Here is a 27,003-nt window from a genome sequence, read left to right as displayed (position 1 = left end):
GAAACCAAGGGTAATAAAATTACAGTACCTTCCTTTTATTACCAGCAATCGAAGCCCCTGCTATTCTGTTGAGGTGGAAAAAGAGAGTAACGTAAATATGTCAGCACCACAATTCATTAGTATATCAAATAAATTTCTCAAGCCTTAACTTCCCGCATTTGTCCTGCTTCAGAGCCTGCCCCTGCATACAACACAGAGTTGTAGGAGAAAGGAGAAAGGTGCCCTGGGAGCCAGGATGCCCTGCACTGGCAATGGCGATTACAAATCCCTCTGCAAATCTACTCCATCTCATCTAGGCCGGTGACAGCCAATAGCCTGATTCATTAATTGCCCTCGCGGCCAGGAGGGACAATAGCACGCTGGGGTGCACTGGGAGGAGTGGGCCTCAGGTCGAGGGAGCTGATCCTCCCCCTCTACTTGACCCTGGTGATGCCACATCTGGAATGCTGTGTCCAGTGCTGGGCTCCTCAGCACAAGAAAGACAAGGAGCTACTGAAGAGGGTCCAACAAGGATGATCAGGGGTCTGGAGCATCTCTTATGAGGAGAGATTGTGGAAGCTGGGCCTGTTTAGTTTAGAGAAGAGCAGACTGGGAGGGGATCTCATTAGTGCAGATCAGTATCTCAAAGGAGATGGTGCCAGACTCTCTTCAGTGATGCCGAGAGACAGGATGAGGAGCAGTGGCCATAAACTAAAACACAAGAAGTTTTGCCTCAACATGAGGAAGAACTTCCCTACATTGAAGGTGGCAGAGCACTGGAACAGGCTGACCGGGGAGTTGTGGAGTTTCCCTCTCTGGAGACATTCAAAACCTGCCTGGACACGTTCCTGTGTAACCTGCTCTGGGTGGCCCTGCCTTGGCGGGGGGTTGGACTGGATGAGCTCCAGAGGTCACTTCCAACCCTAATGATCCTGTGATTCTGTGATTAATGGTGATATTTATTGAAAAACACGAGAACTGAGCTGTGCAACAAGACAGGATGTTTCAGCCAGACTGCCTAAAATTCTGGTTTACATCTATGTATACAAAATAATGATTAATAAGCAAACATACTAAACGTGAAATGCTTCAAAACTCTGTAATTAAGATGTCTTTACTTGCAGTAGACAGGCCGCGATGATTCCTAAACACAATTCCTCCTTACAAAATCAAGGAAGGTTCGTGCTTCACAGTCCTAACATTAAGATTAAAAAAAAAACCCACAATAAAACAATAAAACAATCCTGCCTTAGCCCCTCTGCTCACACAGGGGTACTGAGCCACCTGCACCTCCAAGCACTTGCTTTCTCTCCTAGCCTATGGGTTTGCTGACTGTGCAGGCAGCTGGTCTGGCTGTGGCAACACTCGTATGTCAGCTATGGTTTACCTATTGAACCTTGGAATTAGCACTGGCAAATAAGGGAAGGTTAACAGACTAATCTAAAGGTAAGCAAGTCAAATCACTGCACAGCCTAGCTGAAGACATGTAGCTGCAGGAATGGAGTTCTTTTCCTGGCATTTCTATGACAGAAACATGCCTGGCTGTGTAATCCTCTTAGTTTTCGCTTTGAATACAGCTGCTGCACCAGAAACTCTTGAGTAAACGCAGGGATTATAACACCACTGTCACTTAGGGAAGGGTGGAGTCCTCACATTCCCCGGTCCCTGCTCGCAGTGAGCTCTGACCTGGCGTGGTTCCCACTAACCAGCCCAGGCCCATGTCTGCACTGCTTTTCAGTATTGGTCAGTTTGTGGAGACTCAGAGGCAATAGCTAAAGCTCTCAGAGGAATGTCTAGCAAACTCAAGTGTCTCACAAACTTTCCTTTTCCCTATATCCACACATAAAACATGACCCAAAGGCCTGTTCAGGCTTCTCCGGGGAAAGGACTGAGCCTGCTATAAGTCTGCACTGTATTTGTTCTAGCTGCCAGCTTTTACTCAGTCTTCCTGAGTGAGCCTGTCCAGCCCTTTGTGCATGTGTGAGCCCTCTTGGCTGCTTTTGTCTGGAAGCATGCAGAGCACACAGTGTTCTCACTCACCCTCTCTAGATCCACCAAGGATGTCTAATTAATGTCGAATGAGCCCTTTCCCTCTTCAGGGAAGTTTAGGCACCTGACCAGAGGTGGAAAAACCCGCACCTATCCACTGGCTACCTTGGCTGGAAAAATGCAATACTTAGGCCAGAAACACACATAGATGCCTACATGCTTTAGAAACAGGTCTTATTCACAGGGTTTCCTTGATCCTTGATCTTAGAATAGGTCAGCATCTGATGCTTGAGGTGGCAGTTTTGTCAGGCAGAGCATCTTCCACAAGTCTATTGCCCTATTTCTTTGGAAATACTGTTCACATGTGAGACAGTGCCAAATACTCTCCCCTTTCCCTTGTGCCAGACAAGAAGAACAGAGAGCAGGCAAAGCCTGACCTCAGCTCCCACACAGCAAACAAACAGTGCCCCCAGTCTGACAAAGCGCTGCTTGATCTTCTCAGTAGAGAAAGCCAACCCATGGTGTTAGCAAGGTCACCCTCTGGACACTCAGGTTTCCTTACTGCCTGTGTTAGACCCGGGAATGACCCAGATTCTGCACCAATCTCATTTGCCTTTGATCAGCACTTCATTTCTGTTGGCAGTGTTTACACCATTTTACACTCTTTGGGATCCTTATGTTTTTCTTAGCTCAACATCTAAATCATAGGATAGAAGTTTTACAAGAGATTTAAGTACATGGTTATGAAATTACTAGTGATGCTACTGATCTGACCTGTAATTTTATCAAAGATTAACTGAAAATTGCTGACTCCAGTGATGCTGCTGCTTGTAAATGGAAATTCCCTGGGCTCCCATCAGGGCTCCTTCTGCTAGTGTGAATAAAGCTATTGCAACTTTCTTATAGATAGACTATGCCCACTGGCTTTTGTATTTTAAATTAAAGCCTAGAGAAATAACTGCTGAATTCAGGAACTGTATTTTTTGTCCTTGCTTACCCAGAACTGCAATAAATACTAACAAAAAAAAGGTGAAGACAATTTCAGTTAAAATTAAGGATATTCGGTTTTGAGATACGTAAGTATCCCCCACAAATGTAAGAAGGAATCATCACTTTTAAGTGTTTTAAGTGAGCTAGCTGTGTGTTTTGTCCCCTGTACATTTCCATGTGTCAGGTATCTCCACTACTGGGAGCTTTGTTTGGCTCTAATATGATTGAAGGCTACATGGACCAAAAGTACAGAACCATTTCTATAACTGGTGGCCTATCAAACCATTTTGGCTTCTGTATATGCATATATACAGTTTAAATCTAAAGCTATGGTTTCCTGAAATTAATAGCTATGAAGAAGAGAATTTTAAAATTATAAAATAAAAATAAGCATTCAACCACCTGAAGGTTAGTTTAGCCACATGATGAATGCATGCATCCCAGGACAGGTACTGGAGTGGGTACTTCTACTTGCCAGCACCTGCCACCACTTGCTTCCAGTGGTACATGCAAAGTGCTGCCTTTATACAATATTTCCTGATTATAATACCTCCTAATATTTACAAGGTTGCAACTAGCAATTTAAGCTGTAAATAAACAAGCATAAATTGTTTATTTTTTCTTCCCCACCTGTAATTTTTTTGACCTCTGTTTATTATCATCTTCCTTTTTATTGTCAAATAATTGTATATAGAACAGCAAGTCAAGAATGGCCTTGTCCATCTCAGTCAAGGCTTTCAGGCTTGCAGTGTTTACTTCAGGGCCAAAATTCTTCTAGGCATCTAAAAATCTGCTAACAAATAATCCAGGCACAATGCTGTGACTCATGTCTGAAGTTCATACAAGGATCTGAAAACTGTGTCTGAAAACCCAGATGGAGAAGATGGTGGTCACCATGTGTCTCTCTGCCATCACCTTCTGTTTTCCTTGCCATACTGATTGCCTGCAGCAATAAGATGAAGCAGAAGCCTGGTAGTGGTGGCTCTGACTTCCTGGTTTGAGCATGCCTGCACCGAGAGAGGCGTGAGATGTCGTTTTGTCCTTACACTCTACATCTTATTGTGGGGTTTGGCACCTCCTGCCTCTCCCTTGCATTCCTGAGCTGCCTGTCAGTCTGAGTGACAGTCCTCAGCAGGCAAACGGAGTATAAAAGGGAGACAGCTCTATGCTCTGGATTACCAGGAGGACTTCTGAGCTTCCAGTTGCCTTATCCCTTTTCAGTGTATTTGCTGAGAGAATAACTCATTCCTGTCATGGCTAATGGGTAAGAGAAAATCATACTAATGCTTCTCTATCCTGAAGGGCAGTGGGGATGGGATATATTGTTCTGGTAGAAATGTAAAAGGGAGTTACGTGAAATGCAGCACAGCAATAACCCCATTTCCTGTTTCCATTCTATTTCACCAACTCAGCTTAAGAAATGGGAGAGACAAGTGAAACATAAGCTGCTTTAGTTAAAATAAGTTCATGCTGAGACCAGATTTTGCTTAAACAGCTGATAACATAGAATTGGTTCTCCAAACATTACCATGCCTTCCCAGGACTCTGACAAAGTGTTTGCCCAGTAACTGCCTACCCTTATTTTGTCCATAGACAACATTTTTCTTCCCACCTACAAAATCTGTCTTATTTGTCCTTTGCTATTTCATTTACCAGCTTTAAACTAAGAAAAATATCACTAGACTCAAGTAAAAGACATATACACTGGCATAAGAGGAAAATCAAGATAATTGTTTGTATCTTCTATTAACCGTATAAGCTGACACATGTATTTCACAACATTTGAACCATTTTTTTTAAATGGTTGGGAACTTCTTGTAAATGGTTGCTCAGGAGGCTTTCCAAATGCTTTTCTTCTCTATGCCAAGATTAAAGGCTTTTTAAAATTGGATGATGTTCACAGGATTGCTGAAGGTAAATTTACTGTAGAGATGTTCAATCAAACCTTCTTTGCAGGGCTTCATCTGACCCATTTGCAAAACATGTTTTTCTCGCTTTGACACTGTTGACTTGCTCACACGATTTGCCTCTGACCTTTTAATTCTCTTCATGTCTTGAGTCATTTCTTATTTATAGCAATAAAAGACTTCTTGGGGCATTGTTTTGCGTAGAATGAAGGTTTCATAGAAGAAAATAACTTGGACAAAACAGACACACCATGTGAATGTTTCACTCAAAAGCTGCAACAAAAGGGAGCTGTTAGATTCTTTTGCTCTAGCCACATTGCTGGTGCATTGGAGTTACTATTGCAAAGAGCCTCCCCAAAAAGTTTTCTCATCTCTTACAAGTGCAGACTTAGTGTTCTTGTTGTTGGGTGGTTTGTGCACGTAAGCACATCTAAGCAAGACTTCAACTGGATAAAATCCAATTGGACAGACTTCTTGCAAAGAAATAATTTATCCCCTGTGAAAGCACGGATCTAACAACTGAGAGGTTTCAACACAGGGAGAGGATTGAGAATTAATGATAAAAATCTCTGGTTTGAGTCATACATGTAATCATATGGAAGAGCAGAGAGTAAATACACAATACAAGATCTTACCTAAATGCTGTGTGTCATGGATTTGCATGAAGGTGTTTGGCTGCTTCTCTTTGAAGTTGTTTCACCTCATACATGTAAGCTAAGTTTATGGACCTTTTTAAAAGAAGTACTGTCCAGAAAGAGTTTTTACAAGATGACTATGTAAGCCACTGAATAAGTTCTTTGCTTTGGTAGGGATATAGTTTTCTTTATTCCAGTCTGAAGTTACAATGTGTAGAGGACCTCTGCTCTGGGAACTAAACGGGCAACAAAAATGAGAGGAAAAGTTCGTGATGATAGTGCGATAGCACCCAGCAGAGAAGAAGGAGAGAAAAGGCTTTTATTTTATAATATTAAGTGACTATAGAGGTTTGGGACACATTTTCTGAATGCAGGAATACGTTTAGTAGAAGTATATTTATTAAACAAATATGAGGCTTGAAATCTGTAGGTATGCTTTTGCTATAACCCTCTCCTGAGTAGGCACCTTGAGCTTCCCTCCATAAGCTCGTGCAATATTCCATAACATTTCTAGAAGAGGAAAGATCAAACAGGTTCTTGTAGGCTTTATATAAAAAGGACAAATCTGCCAAGAGCAAAGAACGAGCAGTAGGTGTTGAAAGAATGACAGATTTCATGTATAGGTGACTTTTACCAAAATACATACATACTAAAATATGTGTACATAAAATACTATATATTTTGAACAAAATCTATACCAAAAAAAAAAAAAGCCCCAAAACCAACAAACAACAACAATAACAAAACATCCCAAAACAAACAACCGAACAACTGACATTACCCCTGATATTTCACATACCTTGGATGTTCATCAGACAGCAGACTCCTATCCGCCACTGGTAGTTACTTCCAAAGTAAGAACTGTATTAAACACGATATGGTGGCCCTCCAACAGATGGGATAAGCCTGATGCAGAGGAATAGACAGCAGGAGAAAAGTGATCCAACAAAATTAGGTCAGTGCGAGGTAACATGAATGTAGACTTGAAGTCTGAAAAACGTCTCCGGTCCTATTCTGTGAATTTGCCAATCCTGTTCATGGGACTTCAGCTGAGCTGGTGAGATGAACAATTTTCTGCTTAGTGTGGATTTGTAAGCTCTTTTGAGAAGGAATGGCTCTTCTTGAGACTTTGGAAAGAGTGAATGGCTGAAAATAAACAAAAATGCTGCTGATGGTGGCTTCTGTGGTACAGCTTGAGGCTAACTCCACATGAAATTGAGCAGGTGCTTCGTCTGGCTGCATAGCCAGTATTGATAATGTGATGCCACAAGCCACACTTCTGCAGTATAAGCAGAGCCTGGGGTTTGGGCAAGGGCTGAATATGGCTCCTCTGTGACAGCCTCCTTCTGCTCCACTGTAAGATCCATGCAAGTACTTGTTCCAAACCAAAATCTTCCTTCACATTCATGTTTAACCCTAACAACAAACATATCCTTTGGCTCCCATATACTACAATTTTTAGTCCTTTTCCTTTTTTCAGGCATTGACACCTATTCGAGCGCAGTTTGAAATTCAAGTGAGCCTTGCAGATTTCCCATCAACAATGATCTCAAAGTGCCACAGAACCTGAGCAAAACCAGACTGTCAGTGCCTCCAGCATAGCTGAGGTACATGACGGCTCACATTCCAGTACAGGCAGGCTGAGTTGTGGCAGATGAAGTAGCTATGGTTGTCTGCCCCACCCTTCTGTAGGAGGTTGCTTTCCCCACTCTAATGCTGTGTATAATATAAAAACACATATGTTCTTATGCTCCTCAGCTGCTGCAGCTTATCCTGTGGTGCATTAATGTCATCTGGCTGCTTTTGGCTCTTATCTCAGGGATATGAATTCTTGTAGGCAACAAGCTCTCAAATAGTTAAGCGCAGATTGCTTATGCTTTTCAGGAGCTTCTAACCTTAGGCTGTATGAGTTCCATCCCACAGTCACACAGACAATTCCAGAGAAAAAGTATTGCTCAATAATGGAAGGAGAAGAGGAGAGGAAGTCTTGGTCCTACAGGCACAGTTTGATACTTCCTGGTTCTGTTTCTTTCAATATACAGCTTAGACTAGCAGTTTCTGAGCCAGCCACAAAGTGCAGTCCAGAACAAGAGAATTCTCATGAAATCTTGCTGTACTGCTCCCCCCATTTGATTAATGCCCTCTTTTCTTCTCTGACTTCTGTTTCCCCCCTGCCAATAATGGGCAGGTGCCCACCTACCTGGCTTTTTGCTCTTCCTGGCTCTCAAGCTGCTCGCATCAAGGCTGGCACATCAGAAGACTCTCACCTTACCACAATATTTGTTTGCTCTTTCTGCTAAAAAGCATGGAATTTGCCACTGGCAGGAGGATGCAGCAAGCCTCTCCATTCTGGCAGACCAGAAGGAGAAGATTTAACAGTAATCAGTTAGGAGGTTCAGAGCTTGGCTTGAAAGTGCCTTGGTTCAGTCTGTGAGAATCAGTTAAAATCATGGCAAGTTACCCAAATGACTATTTGAAAGAAATGCCCATTGTTGACAAATGTTGGCACAATTTTTCTTTACTTGGCATCTACTTTGGAGGAGAAATTCAAAATCATCAAGCAGTCCTTCTCTGGGCTTCAGTGCATGTGCTGGTTTGTAATGGATTAATTGAACTGTGAGTCATTTGAAGATTAATCTACTTCTCTTTCTTCTCCACTCTGTTCTTTGTCTTGGTCTTATGTATTAGTTTGAACTTAATGCCCTTGAAACTGGAGGTACTTTTGGGCAGTTCATCACAATAATAACCCTTCCTAATCTTATTGATGGACGGCTGGATAGACTTCTGAAAACTATAAGCTATTATGCAGGATAAAATTCTATTAAAATGAGGAAAGGACCAGCCTGGATAGGTTTGTATGTGCACCAGAGATCAGTACATGAGAGAATTTTATTGTATGCAGACCCTGTGTTTAAAATGAGTCTTGGTCACCCTTCATCACTAACTTTTTGCTAGGGTAACCACACATATGGGCGAAGGAAAGTGTCTCTAGCATGGAGTCTTGCAGGAAGGTAGGAAGGGTGTGTGAAAGATTGCAGCTAGAAAACACAGTGAGAATGCTTTGCTTCCTGTGCTTCCTGTTCTGTTGTGTAGTGTTGCTGCACGCTGATAACAATCTCCTGCTGCTTTACACTGCTGGTTTGTACATAGAATGCTCCTGAATGAAACACCACCACCATAAAACAGACTCTAAAATAACCTGAGGGAAGGCTCAAGTTTCATTACAGGTTATCTGCATTCTTCAGATGCAAACATGAACTGTGAGCTCTGTTTTTTAGAGCAGCAGTGACAGGAAGGGGAGGGGAGAAGAGAAAGCTCTCCTGATATCAAGCTGAAATCCAGAACACAGAGTGACATCAGAAGATGCTAGAAATGATTTGCAGAAATAATAGCATGCATGTTTTTTCACTGTACTTCTTGACAGGGAAGCCTTAAATCATGAACTTTCTACACTTTTCAATGAGATGTGGGATATGGATGTTAACCGCCTTGTGCCTGGGAAAGACTACACAATTGATTTGCAGGTAACCAATTGCTAAGTGACAGAAGGATTAAGGGCAATATGGTACTGTAGGAAAAGGTGTTGGCAAAACATAATTTTGCCTGTGCTTTATCATTTCCATTAAATGCATAGGCAGGATTTCCTAATAATGGGAGAGGGAACAGTACAGAGAACACATTAATTATCCATGCTACCTGGGTGTTGGTTCCAAGTGGAAAAGTCTTTCAAGAGTCTGTCTTGGGTCCTATAATATATCTTTATATATTATAAACAATTTTTTTAACTTGGGTCCTATTTAATATCTCTGTCAGTGGCCTGGAGGAGAAGATGGAGTGCAACCCTTCCAATTATGCAGATGATGGCAAACTGTGGTGTTGAAGTTTCATAGGAAGACAATTCCTAACAAAGAATCCCAAAAGCATTATGGGGTTTGTTTTGATTATTATAAAGGCAGGCACTGTCTCCTCTAAGGACATCTTACTTCTTTCATTGTTTTTCTCTAATGTTTCTCCTAGGGAAAAGCAGGTGCTGCACAGCAAGGTGACAGCGCAACCAGACGTCTGTTTCACAATGTAAATGAAGAACGCCTGAAGAGCATAAAGACTTTTGCAAGTGAGATGCATTCTTTTGTTAATGATGGAAATGACATGAAGAATCTGTATTGGGTTTTAAGTGTTTGCTAATATATAACATCCTATTTAATTTAGATGGTGATGAGGATCAGGCCTCATGTAATTTGAAAGTACTTCCCATAACATTTGCATGGATGTTACCTGTAGCCTCAGGCAGAACATCCTTTTGTCCTTAGCCAGATCTAAATTCCTCTATGGTTCTTCTACTACAAAGTGAAATGGAAGAGACTCTTACCATTGCTCTGAAGTTATTCTGGGTATTGAAAAAGACATCAGTCATCTTTTCTCCTTTGCTCACAGTTTCTAGCCCTTTCAGACAACACGAAGTCCACAGCTACTGCTTGCATCTCTGTGGAAGGTTATACTTTAACCAAGGCTATGAATGCATGTTTCCTTCCCTGATTTTCTTTTCTCCAGGTAGAGTTACATTAGGCTAATCAAACAGCCAGTGTAATGGGGAGCACTGGTTTTCTCTGTTCCCCCCACTCCTCTCTGAGCCACACAATCCTGTGCTTAAGTGAGGGCAGCTCTGGTACTCAGTGAACCCTACACCGAGTTCCTTCAGCTCACTAACCTGGCAGGTTTTTGACCTCACATACTTTTCTATCAGTTTGGTGTGATGAATCAGCCCTGAGAATCCAGACTGTCAGAGCATGAGCAGATGAAGTGATGGCAGGGATCAGGGGGCAAAAGGGGTGAAAAGGAGAAAATTAACCCATTCACTCAGTGGCCACGTGCCCAAGCTCAAGCCATCTCGTGTAGGTTTATGCTGTGTTATTCCTCTCCTGAAGTAATGCCCACAAAGCCTCCCGCCAGCTTAGCTCAAGTTTGTAAGCCTATGTCTGTAATTTTGGTGGCCAAATAAAATTTGTTTTGGTAGAAGGTCATTACTGCTTCAGCACTTGGTTCCATAAAGAAGATCAATAGTGAGCTGTTTATCTTAAAAAGAAGTCCAGCAGTGTTCTAGCCCGTAGTCACCCCCAGACCTACACCTAACAAACAATGTACCCAAGAATGAAATTTGACAAATAAAGGAGCATTGTTCTCTAAGGCCTGTCAAGGCATATTATGTGGCATCTTTCCATTATGGCACTCTCCAGTGTCTGGATCACAGGTACGATTAAGCCTTCATTCATCAGAATGAGCATGCTGAAAGACTGTCTTTTTCTGCAGCCTTTATTTCCTTATTGGACAACTATGAGACATCAACTGGTGTAGCAGAAGTAGTGACTCCAGAAGAAATAGCTGAAAACAATCGTTTTCTTGATGCTATCTTAGCGACAAAAGTAATGAAAGTGAGTAACACAGATATTTTTTAGTCACTGAAAATACTGAATTAAAAACTAAACTGTTGCATGTATCCTGGCATTCTATCCTTCAGCTAGCTCATGAATATCTGCTTAAAAAAAACCTAACAAAGCCAAACCTTGCCGATTTCAAACATCAGCTCTATGACATCTGGTTCCAGCTCTACGCCAGGAAAGAAGGAGACAGGTATGTTGAATGGTTATGGCCCCTGCTAATCTCTCCACTTTTCTGACTTAGGTAAATATAAGCCAAACTGCTGTCTGTTACACAAAGGACTGGAAGACAGCCTCCGGTGTTCATTGCTCCCACACAGATTGTGTTTAAAGACTTACTGATACTAGCAGTACTGACCCTTGGGGTACACAACTGGTGAATTTCCTCCAACTGCACTTTATGTCACTAATCACAGGCCTTCAACCACAGACATACATTCATCCATCCACCTTTCAGCCTACAACCTCATCCACTTTTCTAATCTGTACTTTATCAGTTTGTCTATGAATCAGTTATGGGAGACAGTGCCAGAAGCCCTGCTAGAATCTGGATAAGCAGCAGTGATGCATCTGTGGCACTTATTAGCAACCTTCATGATCAAATTAAGATGTTGTAGCTAGATTTTATTGCAACTTTTGTGCAAAGTAAGAAAGAAAACCTAACAAATCCAGACAAATAAAAAACTACTCATAAATCAGCCTAACCAAGCTTGTACATCTTACCTTTCACCTGTGCCCATCTGAATTATTTAAACAAATAAGAGACCTATATATTATTCTTTGTTTTATTACAGCCCTGATTCTTGTGGCTTTGAACATGTTTTTGTTGGAGAAACGAGGCGTGGTAAACAGATATTAGGTCTGCACAACTGGGTGCAATTTTACCTTCAGGAAAAGCGCAACCAAATTGATTACAAGGGATATGTCACTCGGAAGAACAAAACCAGGGTAAGAACAAGCAGGGTGCCTTTGCAAGTAAGACAAATGGATATGGAGATAAAAGCTGTGGCAATGAATCAAGGCACAACAATGCCATCATAGGCTCAAGTGTTTTGAACCTGATTTGCCCAGGTGTATATAGAAGAAATATGAGCATGCCCTCAGGTCTAGCTTCTTTTTTGTTTTGTAAACCCTATTTTAAAAAGCAGTAATGGTGGTTACAGAATCACAACACTGCTGAAGCTGAACTGAGATAAATGATCATACATGCTCCAGAAGACAGGGGAAAGGCTGTGCTCCAGCTATAGCACACCCTGTTAAAGCAAGGATGACTGAATCTCACAATGCTCTCAAAAATCTTGAGTCAGAAATTCTATCTGCCTGGCTGCAGCTGTTTTGGAAATTATTCTGTTGTTCTGTTTATGCTTTCAGCCTGACAAAGATGACCAAGTTTTGAGCATCCAGTTCAGCTGGAAGGGCTCAGTCAAGCCAATTGGAAGCACCTTTATTGGTGTCAGCCCGGAGTTTGAATTTGCCCTTTACACCATCATTTTCCTGCTGTCTGAAGGAAAAGTCACACGTGAAACAGTGATGATAGAGGAATACAAGCTACAGATAGTTGTTTGCCGCCATGGTCACCACATTGGAACAGCATATCCAGTACTCCTCAACACCGGTAGTGAAGACTAGTACCTAGAGTGATCAGGCAACTTTTTTTGGGGGGGTGGGGAAGGAGGGGAAGGGAAAGGAATAGGGACCAAATAGTAGAGTAAGTTGAGGTGTTGCTTTATACAACTGATTTTGAGTAAAAAATTGATGACTCATTTGCTTTTGGTCTGCAATGGAGTGTTTAATCAACAGTGCGCCATGGCTCAGTGTCTGACAAGTCTTGAGACATATTCCTGCTCGTATTAAAAGCTGGATCAAACTTACATCAGCCTTCCTTTATGCATGATAACACTATACTTTTAAACAGATAATGGAATTTAGAGAAAGGTCATATTAAAATTGATACACATATTTCTCTGATTTGTTAGCTACTGCATATCTGAAAAAGAAATAATCACACATTGCTTACATGTTGCCTTCCTACAGGAACTTTGATTTGGCACAAACAGAACCAGACGTTCTTTTCTTCTCACTTAACACAACATTCATTTCAAATGCATTTTTACAATTACAGTGCCTTGGATGCATAGGAAATGCTTTCAGCTGTGAGAATGGTCATCAGATCCATCAAATCAACAGCAGGTCTATCACTTCATCAGCTTTGCCCAGGTTTTGTAGAAGCCACAGCCAGCTTTATCTCACCTAACTTTAGAAGTCCATGGTACAGGCACTTGTGTTCCCATTACAGGCAGCAATGCCTGAAGTCACTTACCTGCTTGTGTAACCTGCATAAGCGTTAGATGAATGTCCATACATAATCCATTTACTAGATCCCCAGTGACAGAAATGAGATCACTGAGGACACCTGGTCTAGTCCTGGACCTGGTCACTGGTCCTGCTGACGTGGACATGCCTGCCTCTGTTCTTCCACAATGTGTTCAGTATTCAAGTGAAAAGGAACGTAATGCTTTTCCTTCCCATAGCAATGCAGAAAAAGGCATATACTGACACCCTCAGGGTGTCAAGAACTGGTTAGATATGCACATCCCACAAGATTTTTTTCAATAAAGCAAGGATCTTTAGTCACACTGGTAAAAACTGCTTTTGTCTGTCTGTTTTCCTGAAGAGGAACAGAAAAGTTGGCCTATTGCTGTGGAATGTAAAACGGTAGAAAAGATCATTTGAAATAAAGTACCTTTGGAAAACAGGAAAGACTTTACACAGACCCATGCAGGGATTTAAAATGTTTTCCCTTTCTTTAAGAATTTGTCATATACTCCCCATATACTTTATCAGCTGTAGGAGTCTTTACAGCTCATGGAATTTGGTCCTAAGCTCCAGTAAACTGTGTCCTATAGCACAGCCTGGCATTTATTTACATACTTAGAAACATTACAGAGAGCAAGCCAAGGGTTCCTACAGCTGTTGAAACTACAGAGAAGCTTTTGAGGTATAATACACAAGAGGAACAATGAGATAACAGCAATAGAACAGCAACTGATAGGCACTGATGAACAAGATCACCTTTCTCTGCAGCACCAAGAGCTACTGAAGTACAAAAGAGTCCAAACTAAGGTTCTGGTTCATTTGAAGCACGTAGGGTCTGAGGCAGATATTGGAAATGGTACAAAATCACTGAGCTGTCACACAGAATACCTGCTCTGTGGAAGGTGAAAGGCACTGAGTGTCCTTCAGGTTGGAGACCTTCCCTGCAGCCAAAGGTCCACAGGTCATACCACAGGCCCTGGCTGCTCTTCAAGAGTCCTTCTTCATCTTTGCATATGTGGCAGGGCAGAACTGAGAATACAGTTGAGCCAGAAAAGCCTGGGATGTGATCTCTAACCTTGTCCCATGGCTCAGTTTATTCCATACGTGCACTGCATAGGTGTTTTCAAGGAGCTTGTGAAGCACCGAGGGGCTGATGGCTTCAAATAACTTCTTCCAGTCCTGCCAGGGAATGGGATAAAAGGCCTCTGGGGGAAGAGCACTCACACCTTTACAGCTCATAGTGCTCTGGATATTACTGATGGAGCACCACTTCTTAAACACACGTGTTAGGAGATCTGGCCCCTGGTGCGCCCAAATCCAGCCATTGTAATTATCCACGAAGTCCTGCATGCAAAGCTCCATGTACTCATGCTTGGGCTTAAAGGACAGAAAAGCCCCATTCAGCACATCTTGAGACTGCACGCCAAGGGCATTGGTGAGGTTCTTCAAGTTCTTAAGCACAATGAAGTCTGTATCCAGGTAGATGCCCCCAAATTTCCACATGATGGCAATTCTGCAGGCATCGGACAGGACGGGCAAGAAATAAGGCTCCCAGCGCTGCTGAGCCTGCAAGTACCACTTTGCCAGAGGTGTTCCAGAGAAAAGCTCTGTCAAGTCCAGGGGCCGGATTTCCACGTTGGGGAAGCAGCTCAGCAACGAGAAGCCCCAGTGTTTGGGTAACGAGGCGTTCCCGTTTGCCAAGCCCTTCATGAGCACCACGACCCTTGTCCCAGGGTGCGTCCTCGCTGCTGACTCCACAGAGCACATGAACAGGTAACTTGGGTCAGTTCGCTCCGATGTCTCCACAAAAAACACATTCCCTGGGGAAGGAGGGGGCCCCCCAGCAGTAGGATGGGGAAGGGAAGGCAAAACCAGTTCACACCTGCTTTCTGTAGGCAAGCTGTAGAGCTGGCTCTCAGCGTCCTCTCCAGTTCTCCAGTAGAACATGACAGAAGCAAAGAACACAAAGGAAACAGTGAGGATAGACAGAGCGCCGAGCCTGTGGCTGAGCAGCACTGTGGTCAGTTTTGGCAGGCAGTTGGACATGCTGGACAGTCTTGCTCCAGCCAGAGCCTGGTCTCCCAAGACAGTTGTGATCTGAAGAGGAGAAAAGAAGAAAAAGACACTGACAGAAAAGGCAGCAGAGCACGAGCCTCTGGACAACACCACGGCACAGCAAAACTCTCCTTCTGCCCCCTCAGGGCAGCATGCCTAAATTATGTCTTTTGGTCATTTCTGAAACAGTCTCCTGGCTTCTCCATATTGTCACAGGGCCTTCAGATCTCACATCTGAAACTACTGCCCATCTTTGCATCCCCCTGTTTGAAACATAAAATAAAGACAAGTCTCTGTTTCCTGTGTATCACAAACCCAGACTGATCCTCAGTTCTGTCCATGTATGTTACCCATGTAAGTTGTGCTTGCTGCTTGGAAGGACATATGGCGTTTGATGCACAAATGGCATGCCTTCATGTTGGTGCACAACAAACTGGGAGCACCATTAGAGGCTTTATCTATCATCTAGAATTTCAGGTTATTCTGTACATGAGACAAATATGCAAAAAACCCTAGGACAAGGAAATAGGAATGAACCTGATGAATATTCCTGGTGCTCTGTCAACAGCTATTGCGTGGAACTGCTGCCCCGATGGAAACTTCTCATTATGGTATTTTTCTCCTGATACACAACCTGCCTGTTCCACAGCCAAACAAAAATACCAAACCCCCAGTTCTGTCAGTTCCAATCAAGAGCCCTCAGCTTCCCAGGCTGTTGATCCAGCAGTTGCTGCCTTTCAAAAACAACCGCCTACCCCTACACAGAGCCTGGCCCATTTTTCATGGCATTGTAGCATAGCAAAATGGATGAATAATGGGAGGGGAATTGATACAAAGCAGCAGCAGCTTTGAAGGCAGATAAAGACAGTAGGGATAAGAGCTGATGAGGTAAAGATAGTTTCTAGGCTGCTTCTCAACCCTACTCCCCTGCCAAGTCCTCATTTCTACCTCCTCTGGTAGGTAGTACTATCTAACCAAATGGTCACCACCCCAGGATGCAAAGGCCACGCTGACTGTGACCTGCTCTGCCCTGCTGGTGGAATTGCCAGGTGATGGACATGCAATCCCACCTCCACCCTATCCTTACTTTCTCTCTTTGACAGCAACAAAAAAAAGCTATATTCTAGCTATATTCTCAGCATTAGCATCAGTATTTCAGTTGTTGCCTTCCCTTAAAGTGAAAGACAAGAGAACCAGCACCTCCTGGGCGCATCACTGGGGACCCAAAGATCAGTGCACAAAAGCACATGGAAAAGCAGCGAGGCATTTAGGATGAGATGAAACAGCTTCAAGTTGTACCAGAGGAGGTTTAGATTGGTTATCAGGAAATTTTTATTCACTTAAAGGATTGTCAAGCATTGGAACAGGCTGCCCAGGAAAGTAGTTAAGTCGCTATGGCGGAAGACACGTAGAGGTGGCATTTAGGGACGTGGTTTTATGATGCACTTGGCAGTGCTAGGTTTACAGTTGGACCTGATGATTTTAAATGTCCTTTCCAACATAAATAATTCTATGATTTCTCCTGCTTCCCTCTGCTCCATCTCCAGATCCCCATAATCCAGAACAGAGAGCTTCAGGATACAGCAAAAGCTTTAATCAAACAACTGTAGCCAAACAGACAGGAAAGAGAACCAAGCTGGCACAATCCCATTTGTCATTCAACCCTAGGTACTGTGGCTGGGTGACACACTGAACAATCCATGTAGCCAGAAAATGGCTTGTCAGCCACACTGAGAGGTTTCCAGTGCAACAGCACACAGCCACCACTCTCCCTTCACAAGGCAGCGGGGCTTGGGGGACAGAGAAGAGGTAGCCAGTACACAAATCATCAGGTCTGGATCCACGGAACACTTTTTTCTCTGAAGAAAAACACCAGCATGTGCTGTGAGTGTTACAGGCAGGAAAAAAAAACATAAAACAAAGAAAACAAAACACACTGTTTTTTACATACCCATTTCTCCCTCCACACCACAACTGGTTGAATCATGTAAATCGTTTTTACCTTGGTAAGCTGTAGAACAGAAAAGAGGCACAGGCTGGAGGGGACAGTCTTCGCTGTAGAGGAAGCAGGAAAGAGCAGCGCTAACAGTGATCAAACTTCAAGGTTACATGCATATTTTTAGTAAGAGCAAGAACGTCTACTACGATACACTCAGAAATCCTCTTACCCACTTTAGCAGTGGATAAGAGGACATTTTAGACGCTGCTTTTGCCAGTCCATCTATTTCACAAAACATAGGAAATGTGGCTCTCTACCTTCCTCTGAAACTACAAGTCCCATTGCACAGAAACTGCAAATACTACTCACCTGTTCCTGCTTTCAAGACACCACAGAAGTGACTGCTCAGCTGGACAAGGTTTTCAAGAGGTTAGTGTCTCTGAGAGCACCTATAACTCTATGCTCTTGCACTTCCTTTTTCTGAAAAGGAATAGAGATGGAGTCTGAACACATGGAGATAGCAAACAGATCGGGGAGGATGTGACATCATACACTCAGCTATTACAGTGGGAAGGTCAGGCAGCTGTGCTGTGAATAACCCATCTAGTTTGAAATTGATGAGGAAAAAAGCCCCAACACTCAAAAAGGAAGAGGGAATTGAAACCCATTATCACTACTCATTAAGCTTTCTACCGCGACAGGAAAACGGTTAGTTTTGTTTTCTCCTCCTTTGCTTAGAATTCCCAGTGCTCTTGCTGTTTGGGTAGCTGCCATGATAACTGAGCTGAGTTTCACAGGGCTGCCTCCTCCCACCCCAAGACTTCAGTTCTGAATGCTCCTTTGAACACACACTCTTTAGACAAATTAATTTACTCACTCATTAGGTAATACTCCCTCTTACATCAGATACTTCACTGAATGACTTTGCCAGATTCAGGTGTCCCTCATTTCTTGACAGGTTCCCCTTGTCCCTGTACCCAGTGGTGGCTGGCTGTCCCTTACGGAAGACATGTTCACACATTTACAAAATGTCACCTTTATCCATATACCCACTAAGTTTACTGCAATTTCTACCAAGCTGGCTGCAACAATGTCAGGCCTATGTAGTCCCAACCACTCTCCCCTCCCTACATCCTTCCAAGCACGGCAGCACCCTGTATAGGCTCATAAGATGCCAATACTAGGGAAGATCTTTGGAAAGCACCCTAAGTTCTTACCAGCCCTTTCATCGATGGATCTCTCCAGGCCCCAGGTCAGGCTCCTGATCAGCTTGTTGCCCACAGGACCACCGGGTCCTTTTCTGCAAAGATGCTTTCCAGCTGGTCAGCCAATGTACTTCTGAGGTCTATCACTGCATCAGCTCTGCCCAGGTTTTGTAGAAGCCACAGCCAGCTTTACCTCACCTAACTTTAGAAGTCCATGGTACAGGCACTTGTGTTCCCATTACAGGCAGCAATGCCTGAAGTCACTTACCTGCTTGTGTAACCTGCATAAGCGTTAGATGAATGTCCATACATAATCCATTTACTAGATCCCCAGTGACAGCAATAAGATCACTGAGGACACCTGGTCCTAGTCCTGGACCTGGCCACTGGTCCTTCTGCTGATGTGGGCATGCCTGCCTCTGTTTTTCCACAGTGTGTTCAGTACTCCAGTGAAAGGAAGGTAATGCTCTTCCTTCTCATAACATTTCAGAAACAGGCAAATACTGAGGCCCTCTGAGAGTGTCACAAGGCTTGTTATATACTCACACGCCACAAGAATTTCTTCCACAGGGCAAGAAACCTGCTAATGCATGTTTTCTGACAATGCATGATTAGCAAAATATTGCATATGATTTTCACGACCTTGCTTGCTAAATTTAAAAGCCTAGCTACCACTGCAGTGCTGGAAACAGGAAAACAAACCCCAGCAAAACAAAAAACCCCAAACAACCAAACCAAAACCCCCCAAACCCCATCCAAACAAAAATTGTAAAATGTAGCGAGACACCTTACTGCGTAAGGTAAAGGCTGACATTTAAATGGGTAAAGGCTGACATTTAAATGGTTTCCCTTATTTCAAGGACAAAAAGGATTAAACGTAGTATGAAAAGGAACAGATACAGGGCTGTTACCGTAGAAGATCTTCTAACTCCACCATGCAACCTATCTGGTGCTGCTTGATCAGCACATGCTCACATATATTCTTGGTGCCCCTAAAGAGTACTAGAGCACCCTAAACTGAGCAAAGTAGTTTCCTGCCCTGCATGACTGCAAATGTGCTTCACTGATATCTTCCTTGGTAACAAAACCACAGACAGCAAAAAATGGAAAGAGCCGAAACTGGATGATAATTAGATGATGGTACAACTTGAATTGTACATGAAGCCGATTTGCACAAAGCCAAACAAGCAACACAAGTTCCTGCAATTCTCTGCTTTTCAAACTGTAACAACAGATTCTCAGAAGTCCCTGAAATTTGGCAAATAATTCCTAGTGGGAAAAAATTTACACTGCTGAGAGATATTGTTATAAAACACATATAACTTTGTGGCAGTTCGAGAGAATAAATAGCAAGAAATAAGCTGTACAAAATCCTTAGGGGCATGCATTTAGCAATGTCAGAGAATGAAACATTACATTCTCAGTTCATGCTGAAAACAATTAGAACTGCTCTTAATTAACTACATTAGAACTGTATGATTCACAGAATCATAGAATCATAGCATAGTTAGGGCTGGAAAGGACCTCCAGATCATCTAGTTCCAGCCCCACTGCCATGGGCAGGGACACCTCACACTAAACCATCTCATCCAAGGCTCTGTCCAACCCGACATTGAACACCACTAGGGATGGAGCATTCATAACCTCTGTGAGCAACCCATTTCAGTGCCTCAGCAGCCTTACAGTAAAAAACTTCTTCCTTATATCCAATCTAAACTTCCCCTGTTTAAGTTTTAACCCGTTACCCCTTGTCCTGTCACTACAGTCCCTGATGAAGAGTCCCTCTCCAGCACCTTTAGAGGTCCCCTTCAGATACTGGAAGGCTGCTATGCGGTCTCCATGCAGCCTTCTCTTCTCCAGGCTGAACAGCCTCAACTTCCTCAGCCTGTCTTCATACGGGAGGTGCTCCAGTCCCCTGATCATCCTCGTGGCCCTCCTCTGGACTTGCTCCAACAGTTCCATGTCCTTTTTATGTTGAGGACACCAGAACTACACACAATACTGCAGGTGAGGTCTCACAAGAGCAGAGGAGAGGGGCAGGATCACCTCCTCTGACCTGCTGGTCACACTCCTTTTGATGCAGCCCAGGATGCGGTTGGCTTTCTGGGCTGCGAGCGCACACTGAAGCCAGCTCATGTTCAGTTTCTCATCAACCAACACCCCCAAGTCCTTCTCCACAGGGCTGCTCTGAATCTCTTCTCTGCCCAATCTGTAGCTGTGCCTGGGATTGCTCCGACCCAGGTGTAGGACCTTGCACTTGTCATGGTTGAACTTCATAAGGTTGGCATCAGCCCACCTCTCAAGCATATCAAGGTCCCTCTGGATGGCATTCATTCCCTCCAGTGTATCAACCGAACCACACAGCTTGGTGTCATTTGCAAACTTGCTGAGGGCGCACTCAATCCCACTGTCCATGTCAGCGACAAACAGGTCCCAACACCGATCCCTGAGGGACACCACTCGTTACTGGTGATTCTCAAACCTCCAGGCCTAAACTTTTGTATAACCATTATAAATAACTGTCTAAGCCAGAGGTGATCAGGAACAAGCGGCTGTGTATATTACAGAATTGCAAGTGTTGTTTGCAGAGTAGAATATAAACTAAGGATGTGAATAAGGACTTTCCTTTTTTTTGTTTTCCTTCTGTGATTTAATGGATACAGCTTATGCCTAGGTAATGAGGAGATTTAACCTGTAAAGCTAGATATACCTGCAAATAAGCAGAAAATTATAGGAAAGAAGGTGCAAAAAGGATCATCTAGCCATGAACATGTACACCTGCTGAGCAAAAGGGGAGAAGGAGAACACAGAGCAACAGAAACAGAGGCACAGATGGGATTCTGTTTTGCTTAACGTGTTGCCAGACAGAAGCCAAATGATCCCAAATACCCAGACACTCACTGGTCACCTGCCCACAGGGACCAGAAAGGGTGATCACCTGGGTGTCTGTGACTTTGGCTCCCACAGCTCATCCTTACCCTTAAATACACTCTCTGTCTTGACACCTAGGATGCTCTCTTCTAAGCTGGCCTGCCTATGGAGTGCAGGGAAGCACTTCTAGGCTGTGGGGAGAGAAGCTGAACTACTGAGCGGGCAGCTGCTGAGGCTGTAGAAAACAGCGGCAAGAGCCAATTTAGGATTTGAATGTTTGATCAATTCACAATACTCCCAAACAAGAGGACCCTTGCAAAAGCTGGAATTGTGACTGAGTGTTCCCACAGTGCAGAAAGAGGAACTACAACTGCTGACAGTATTCAGCTAACATAACCCCAAGTAGAGAGAGAAACTTCTTCTTTCAGTCTTGTGAGACCTTTGAACCAGTCTTAAAAGAAAAATAACCAGTGCCTGTCCTGCGAGCCTACCTGCATGCGGTGCGCATCCCTAGGGCTGTTGGAAGTCTACCCAATCCTAGTGGCTCTGTGTTCAGAGGAGATGGGGTGGATCCTCTGTCCTCCAAACCTTTCCACTGCCCTCCCTCTTTGTGTGTTCTTTGTGTTGGTTTTCTTGGTCCCCACATCTGCTCCATCTCAACCAGCAGTGACAAAACCCACAGGGATTAGTGCCAGAGACTTCCCTTGAAGAAGGGAACCTTAAAAGAAACATAACCTACATCTACCTTTATTATTAACTAAAATGGATTGAGAATGTAATTCTTTCATGTTCCCCAGAACATGCTTAAATATGGATTTACAAGAAAGACTGGTTAGAGATGGTTTTGTATCTGAAGCTGAGGAAGATGCTTTGGACTGTCCCTTCCACAGCCAACATTTTAAAGCAATAGCTGTGCCCTCTTATGGCCAATTTAACTATCACTCCTGCAGAGTGCTATACCTTCCCTCCATTCTTTGTCTTATCATTGCTTGTCTCTGTCACATAATTTTAATGCAACTTCAACTACCTTATGCCATTATACTATTCTAAAGCTACATTTGAGGTACATTAAGTAGAAATACAGCAGCATAGCTCTTATCAGCCTTGGAAGAAGTGATTGCACCAGTCCCAGTTGTCTTTAGGAAAATGAGCCAGGTACTCTTGAGGCTAGTGATGTCCCTTCAAGTAAGCATATGGACATAAGAACAGAAAAGCACTGGGAGGGAGTATGGAAATTTGCTATGAATTCAGAACAAATACAGAGAAAGTAAAAGGTCCAGCGAAGTGCTGCTGCATACCAAGATAGCTGCTAAGGGTCCTGAATAATATCACTGATTACAAGCAGCCTGGTAGGAGTATTTTGGGGACCTGTCAGAAAACAGCTGAAGATCTACGTTTTCCTCAGATGTACATTACCAAAAAGAGCACAAGAGGTAAGATGTGACAATACCCACATTCAGTGGGTGATTCCTCAGTCTTTTAGACATGGAAGAGCAGCACGATGCCAAACAGGGATGAATCCACCAGCCAATTCCCATAGTGTTCAGTTTATAGCATATATATTTATATATAGTGTTTAGGGCAATTAGTTGATGGATTCATCCCTGTCGCCGTGCTGTTTGCCACCACTGCCCTACCAACTCCCCTGGTACTCAGCGTTTAAGCAACAGCTCCTCCTTCTGACCCTAGAAAGAATGGCAGACAAAGCGCGCGTGAATGAGGTGAGATGAGAGTATTGTAATCGTAATGGGTATATTAGATTGAGCCATAAGATACTGCAGTTATAGACCGAGGACGCTTAAGGTACCTGTCTCTTAACTACATCTTTTGTACTTAGTCGCAGCTTCACCTTTCTAGAGTGAACCCTGCAATATCCAATTTCACTTACATGGTTTTTAGAACTGAATTTTCTCCTGAAATAAAAGAAGGAACATTGAAAATATCCACTCATAGAGCTGTAATGCAGTGCTGGACAGACACTCCATGAGGTGAGAAGAATTAAAAGCAAGCCACAGAAAGAGTTGGAGGATGATATTAGCATGTTTCTGCAAAAAATAAACAGATTGTGGGAAGAGATGACACTGCAGGCTTTTCATAGCTGCTGATTCCCAAATCACCGTACAGGAAGTGCCCATAGCTTGATGGCATCTCAGTGAAGTTATCCAGAAAAAAAAATGTATGGCCTCTGTGTATTGTTTGCAACAGAGAGAACCAATTAAGTAATGGCCACAAACAGAAAAACCACAGTCAGTCACAGCATCATGAAGTTTTTCAGTTCTGCTTCAGTCTTCCTAAATACAATAAGCAGTAGCCTAAGATTAGCGAAAAATGGTCAGTAATGCCATTACACTTAGAGCAGGAAATCTGCTGAATGAATTTAGAGATGTAACAGCTTCCAAAAAAAAACCCAGGCATACTCAATCTCAGGTAAGTGATCTTGCCAGTAGTTCCATCAGTTGTGAAAATCACTAGCAGGAGCCATTATTTTATCAGAGAGTAACCCTTTGACAGGGTTATCTTGCACCCAGTGACAGTGCTGTTCGACAATGGTAGCATATGAATTCAGAACAGAGAAGTATTATTCTAATGTTACCAGTGGTGTTAGCTAAACCACAATGTAAGCTGCTTGCTGAGCAAGCTCAGGCATAGTGCAGTGGTACATCAACCCCTGAGCCAACTGGGGAGCCCAGAACCAAACACAGCACTGCAGATATGTCTCACCAGTGTTGAGTAGTGGGAAGGACTGCTCCCCTTGACCTTGCAAATGATGCTCTACATATCACTTCCCAAGCAGGGTGTTGGCCGTCTTTGCCACAAGGGCACACTGCTGGCTCCTGGTTAGCTTCTTGCCCACAGGTGCATGGAGTTATTTCCCACCAACTGAGATGCTCCTTGTTGAACTCAGTGAGATTCCTCTTGGCTCATTTCTCCAGCTTGCTGAGGTCATGCGGACAGGCAGCTCGACCACCCTGTGTATCAGCCACTCCTCCCAGTTTTGCATCATCTGCAAACTTGTCAAGGTTGCACTCCATCCCATTGTCATAAAGGTCATTATTAAAGACATTACATAGTACTGGCCCCAGCACAGATCCTTGGAGTATATCATTGGTTACTGCTCTCAACCTGGTCTTCCTGTCATTCATCAAAATGCTTCAAGTCCAGAAGTTCAGTTTTTGATCCACCTCACTATGTTTATGTAGTCCACACTTCATCAGTATGTCTATGAGGCTGTTATAGAGGCTGTGTCAAAATTTTACTAAAGTCACAATAAACAAATCCCCTATCCACTGAGCTGGACATTTCATCATGGAAAGCTATCAGTTCTGCCAAGTATAATTTCCCTTTTATAAATCCATGCTGGCTACTCCTAATCACCTTCTTGTTCTCAATGTATTTGTTGATGACTTCTACGAGGATAACCTTCCCAGGGTTCAAGGTGACACTGACTGGTATTCAGTTCTCTGGATTCTCTTCCTTGCACATCTTGAAGATAAGCAAGATAGGAGTGACTGTTGCTTCCTTCCACTTCCCTCAATATCTAAGACCTTGCATGTATCACATCACATACATCATTGTCTCACAATAACAGCAACCAGCTCCTGCAGCACTCGTGGATGCATCCCATCAGCTCCTATCACCGAATCACAGAATGGTTTGGGTTGGAAGGGACCTTTAAAGACCACCTGGTTCCAACCCCCTGCCATGGGCAGGGACACCTTCCACTAGACCAGGTTGCTTCAAGCCCCGTCCAGCCTGGCCTGGAACACTGCCAGGGATGGGGCAGCCACAGCTTCTCTGGGCACCCTGTGCCAGTGCCTCACCACCCTCACGGGAAAGAATTTCTTCCTAATGCCTAAGCTAAATCTATCTAATCATCAATCTGCTCATTCAGTCCTGACGTGCAATGAGCAAGAGACTGGCATGCATCCCCCACAAGGAGAAAGTCCAATGTAGAGAATCATCTCCACATTTCTCTTACCTGTAGAAATGAATTTTGATTTGCTTCAAACCAGTCTCTAAACTCGCTTTCAATCTCTCACCTCCTACTGACCTTCTGCCTCTCTAGGAGGCTTCCTGCTCTTTGGAAAAAAATAACAACAGATGGAAAAAAACAAACAACATTGGTAGCTTTAGTATCTTTTGAAAACTGTTTTCCAAACAGTGTTTTCTACAGCCTTATAGTGTTTTCACATTTAACTTGCCATACTTTTCTCCCATATATAGATTCCAGTTTGTGAAGAGAAATTTCTTATTTGTCATGCCTCTACCAACATACTGCAGAGCCGTGGCAAGCTGCTATTTGGCTCCATCAGTATACACAAATTTAAAGGCCAAGATCTCAGACTGAGCTTTAATGGCATGGTGCAGATGAAGTGACTTCCTCCTGTAGTTTTCTATTCCGGACTGTGCCTATTCATCTGAGTTCCAGGCATGGCTGCAAGAAGATAACAGAGACCACAAGCCACCTGCATAGAGGGAATGGTCTCAGATACTTGAGAGAGATGAACCTGGAAGACCAGAGTGCTGGTGTTCACAAATGGCATATTCAAACAGAGCATGTGGAGAGCTTTGTTTTAACTCCTCATTCCTGCTAAGGACAAAGCAGCCCTATGCAGACCACAGCTCCCAAGATATAACATTAAGGCAGGTAGCTGCACTCTCCCACAAGAAGGGCTCTTAACCTACTTTGTACCAGAGCCTCCCTGGACTACACACTTTGGGAGAAGGAAAGAGGGAGGAGGACAATGGGGTGATAGGGGAAGAGTCCTGCAGAGCATTACTGCTTACTGCCCATCCTAGATCCCCACAATACAAGAGCTCCTGACATAGGAGAACTCCCAGCCAGCACAGGGGAAATAATAATCTTTTTGTCCTTTTCCAGGAGACCAGGTCCAGGATTACCCTACTGATCCTTCCTTACTCCTCTTCTGTTGCACCGTCCAATTCGGCATCTTCAACCCCCACCCCTGGCTCCTCTCCTTGATGTACTGCACACGTGTACCTGCCATGAGCTCAAGGACGAAGGAGACGGGAAGAGTGAACTCATGCCTTCCCACCACTGCCCATCATCCTTCACTGTATATCAGCCATGAAGGAAACTCAGGCAACTCTTACATCTCAAGGGAAACAAGAGCCAGGGAACAGCAATAAAACTCCTCTGCACATCAGCCATACCAGTCATTTCACAGCCTCTCAGAAGCTCTCCTGGGCTCCAGGGTCTTTAGATCAGGCTCAGAAAAGGCAGGTGGGAAAATGAGCAGATGCAGCATAAGCTTTCCACCTTTAGATCTACAAGAGCATAGACACTGCCGCTACTAAGAAAGGCTGTAGCCCATCATGCAGGGGAAAAGGCAACACAGTTTCTCATGGACTTGCCTATTCCATAACATCCAGAACTTCAGAGCAAGACTAAAATGCTTTGCTTCAGATAGATTGCAGGTTATGAATGATGGAGTGATACCTGCTTGAATTAGGAATCAGTTCCACACACTATGCTCTGTTCCCTCAAGTGCCAAAAATGGCATATAGTCATGGTCGCAGAACCTTCTTTCCACATGTGCTTACGCTCAGCTTATTTCATGTTCATTCCACACTCCTAATTTCAGTGAGTTACTTCAGGACACAACTTTAAAATGCTTTTCTGCATAATAACTAAGAGGTTGCTCAGACTTAACCACCAAC

At 43.5% G+C, this 27,003-nt stretch overlaps 2 protein-coding genes across 13 annotated transcripts in view; one reads left to right on the top strand and one right to left on the bottom strand.

Moving 5' to 3' along the window:
* The first annotated feature begins 3,956 nt into the window (after positions 1-3,956).
* On the top strand, positions 3,957-13,036 carry LOC136011564 (poly(U)-specific endoribonuclease-B-like). The gene is made up of 7 exons (XM_065673517.1): positions 3,957-4,222; positions 8,925-9,024; positions 9,518-9,614; positions 10,808-10,929; positions 11,016-11,128; positions 11,730-11,883; positions 12,307-13,036. The coding sequence occupies exons 1-7, from the start codon at positions 4,212-4,214 to the stop codon at positions 12,562-12,564; spliced, it is 855 nt and encodes a 284-aa protein (XP_065529589.1). The 5' UTR covers positions 3,957-4,211; the 3' UTR covers positions 12,565-13,036.
* The window catches only part of LOC136011507 (lactosylceramide 4-alpha-galactosyltransferase-like), a 29,639-nt gene continuing 15,334 nt past the window's right edge, over positions 12,699-27,003 (bottom strand). For 6 of the 12 annotated variants that reach the window (XM_065673411.1, XM_065673419.1, XM_065673387.1 and 3 more), the window contains exons 2-4: positions 17,615-17,725; positions 17,258-17,317; positions 12,699-15,348 (exon numbers count right to left, since the gene is read on the bottom strand). In XM_065673411.1, coding sequence (XP_065529483.1) covers positions 14,239-15,348; positions 17,258-17,293 — 1,146 coding nt within the window. In that variant the 5' untranslated portion in view covers positions 17,294-17,317; positions 17,615-17,725 and the 3' untranslated portion in view covers positions 12,699-14,238. Of the gene's footprint in view, positions 17,166-17,257; positions 17,362-17,614; positions 17,726-25,300; positions 25,319-27,003 lie in introns of those variants that run through there. The other 6 variants (XM_065673429.1, XM_065673394.1, XM_065673474.1 and 3 more) reach the window with 6 other exon arrangements.

Source organism: Lathamus discolor, chromosome 1, assembly GCF_037157495.1.
Source record: "Lathamus discolor isolate bLatDis1 chromosome 1, bLatDis1.hap1, whole genome shotgun sequence".
Taxonomy (NCBI): Eukaryota; Metazoa; Chordata; class Aves; order Psittaciformes; family Psittacidae; genus Lathamus; species Lathamus discolor.
This window is presented reverse-complemented; position numbering and strand designations above follow the sequence as displayed.

Coding starts and splice junctions, on each gene's coding strand:
- LOC136011564 (XM_065673517.1), top strand. Junction 9,615..10,807: donor GAGCATAAAGACTTTTGCAA/GTGAGATGCATT, acceptor CTTTTTCTGCAG/CCTTTATTTCCTTATTGGAC. Junction 11,129..11,729: donor GCCAGGAAAGAAGGAGACAG/GTATGTTGAATG, acceptor GTTTTATTACAG/CCCTGATTCTTGTGGCTTTG.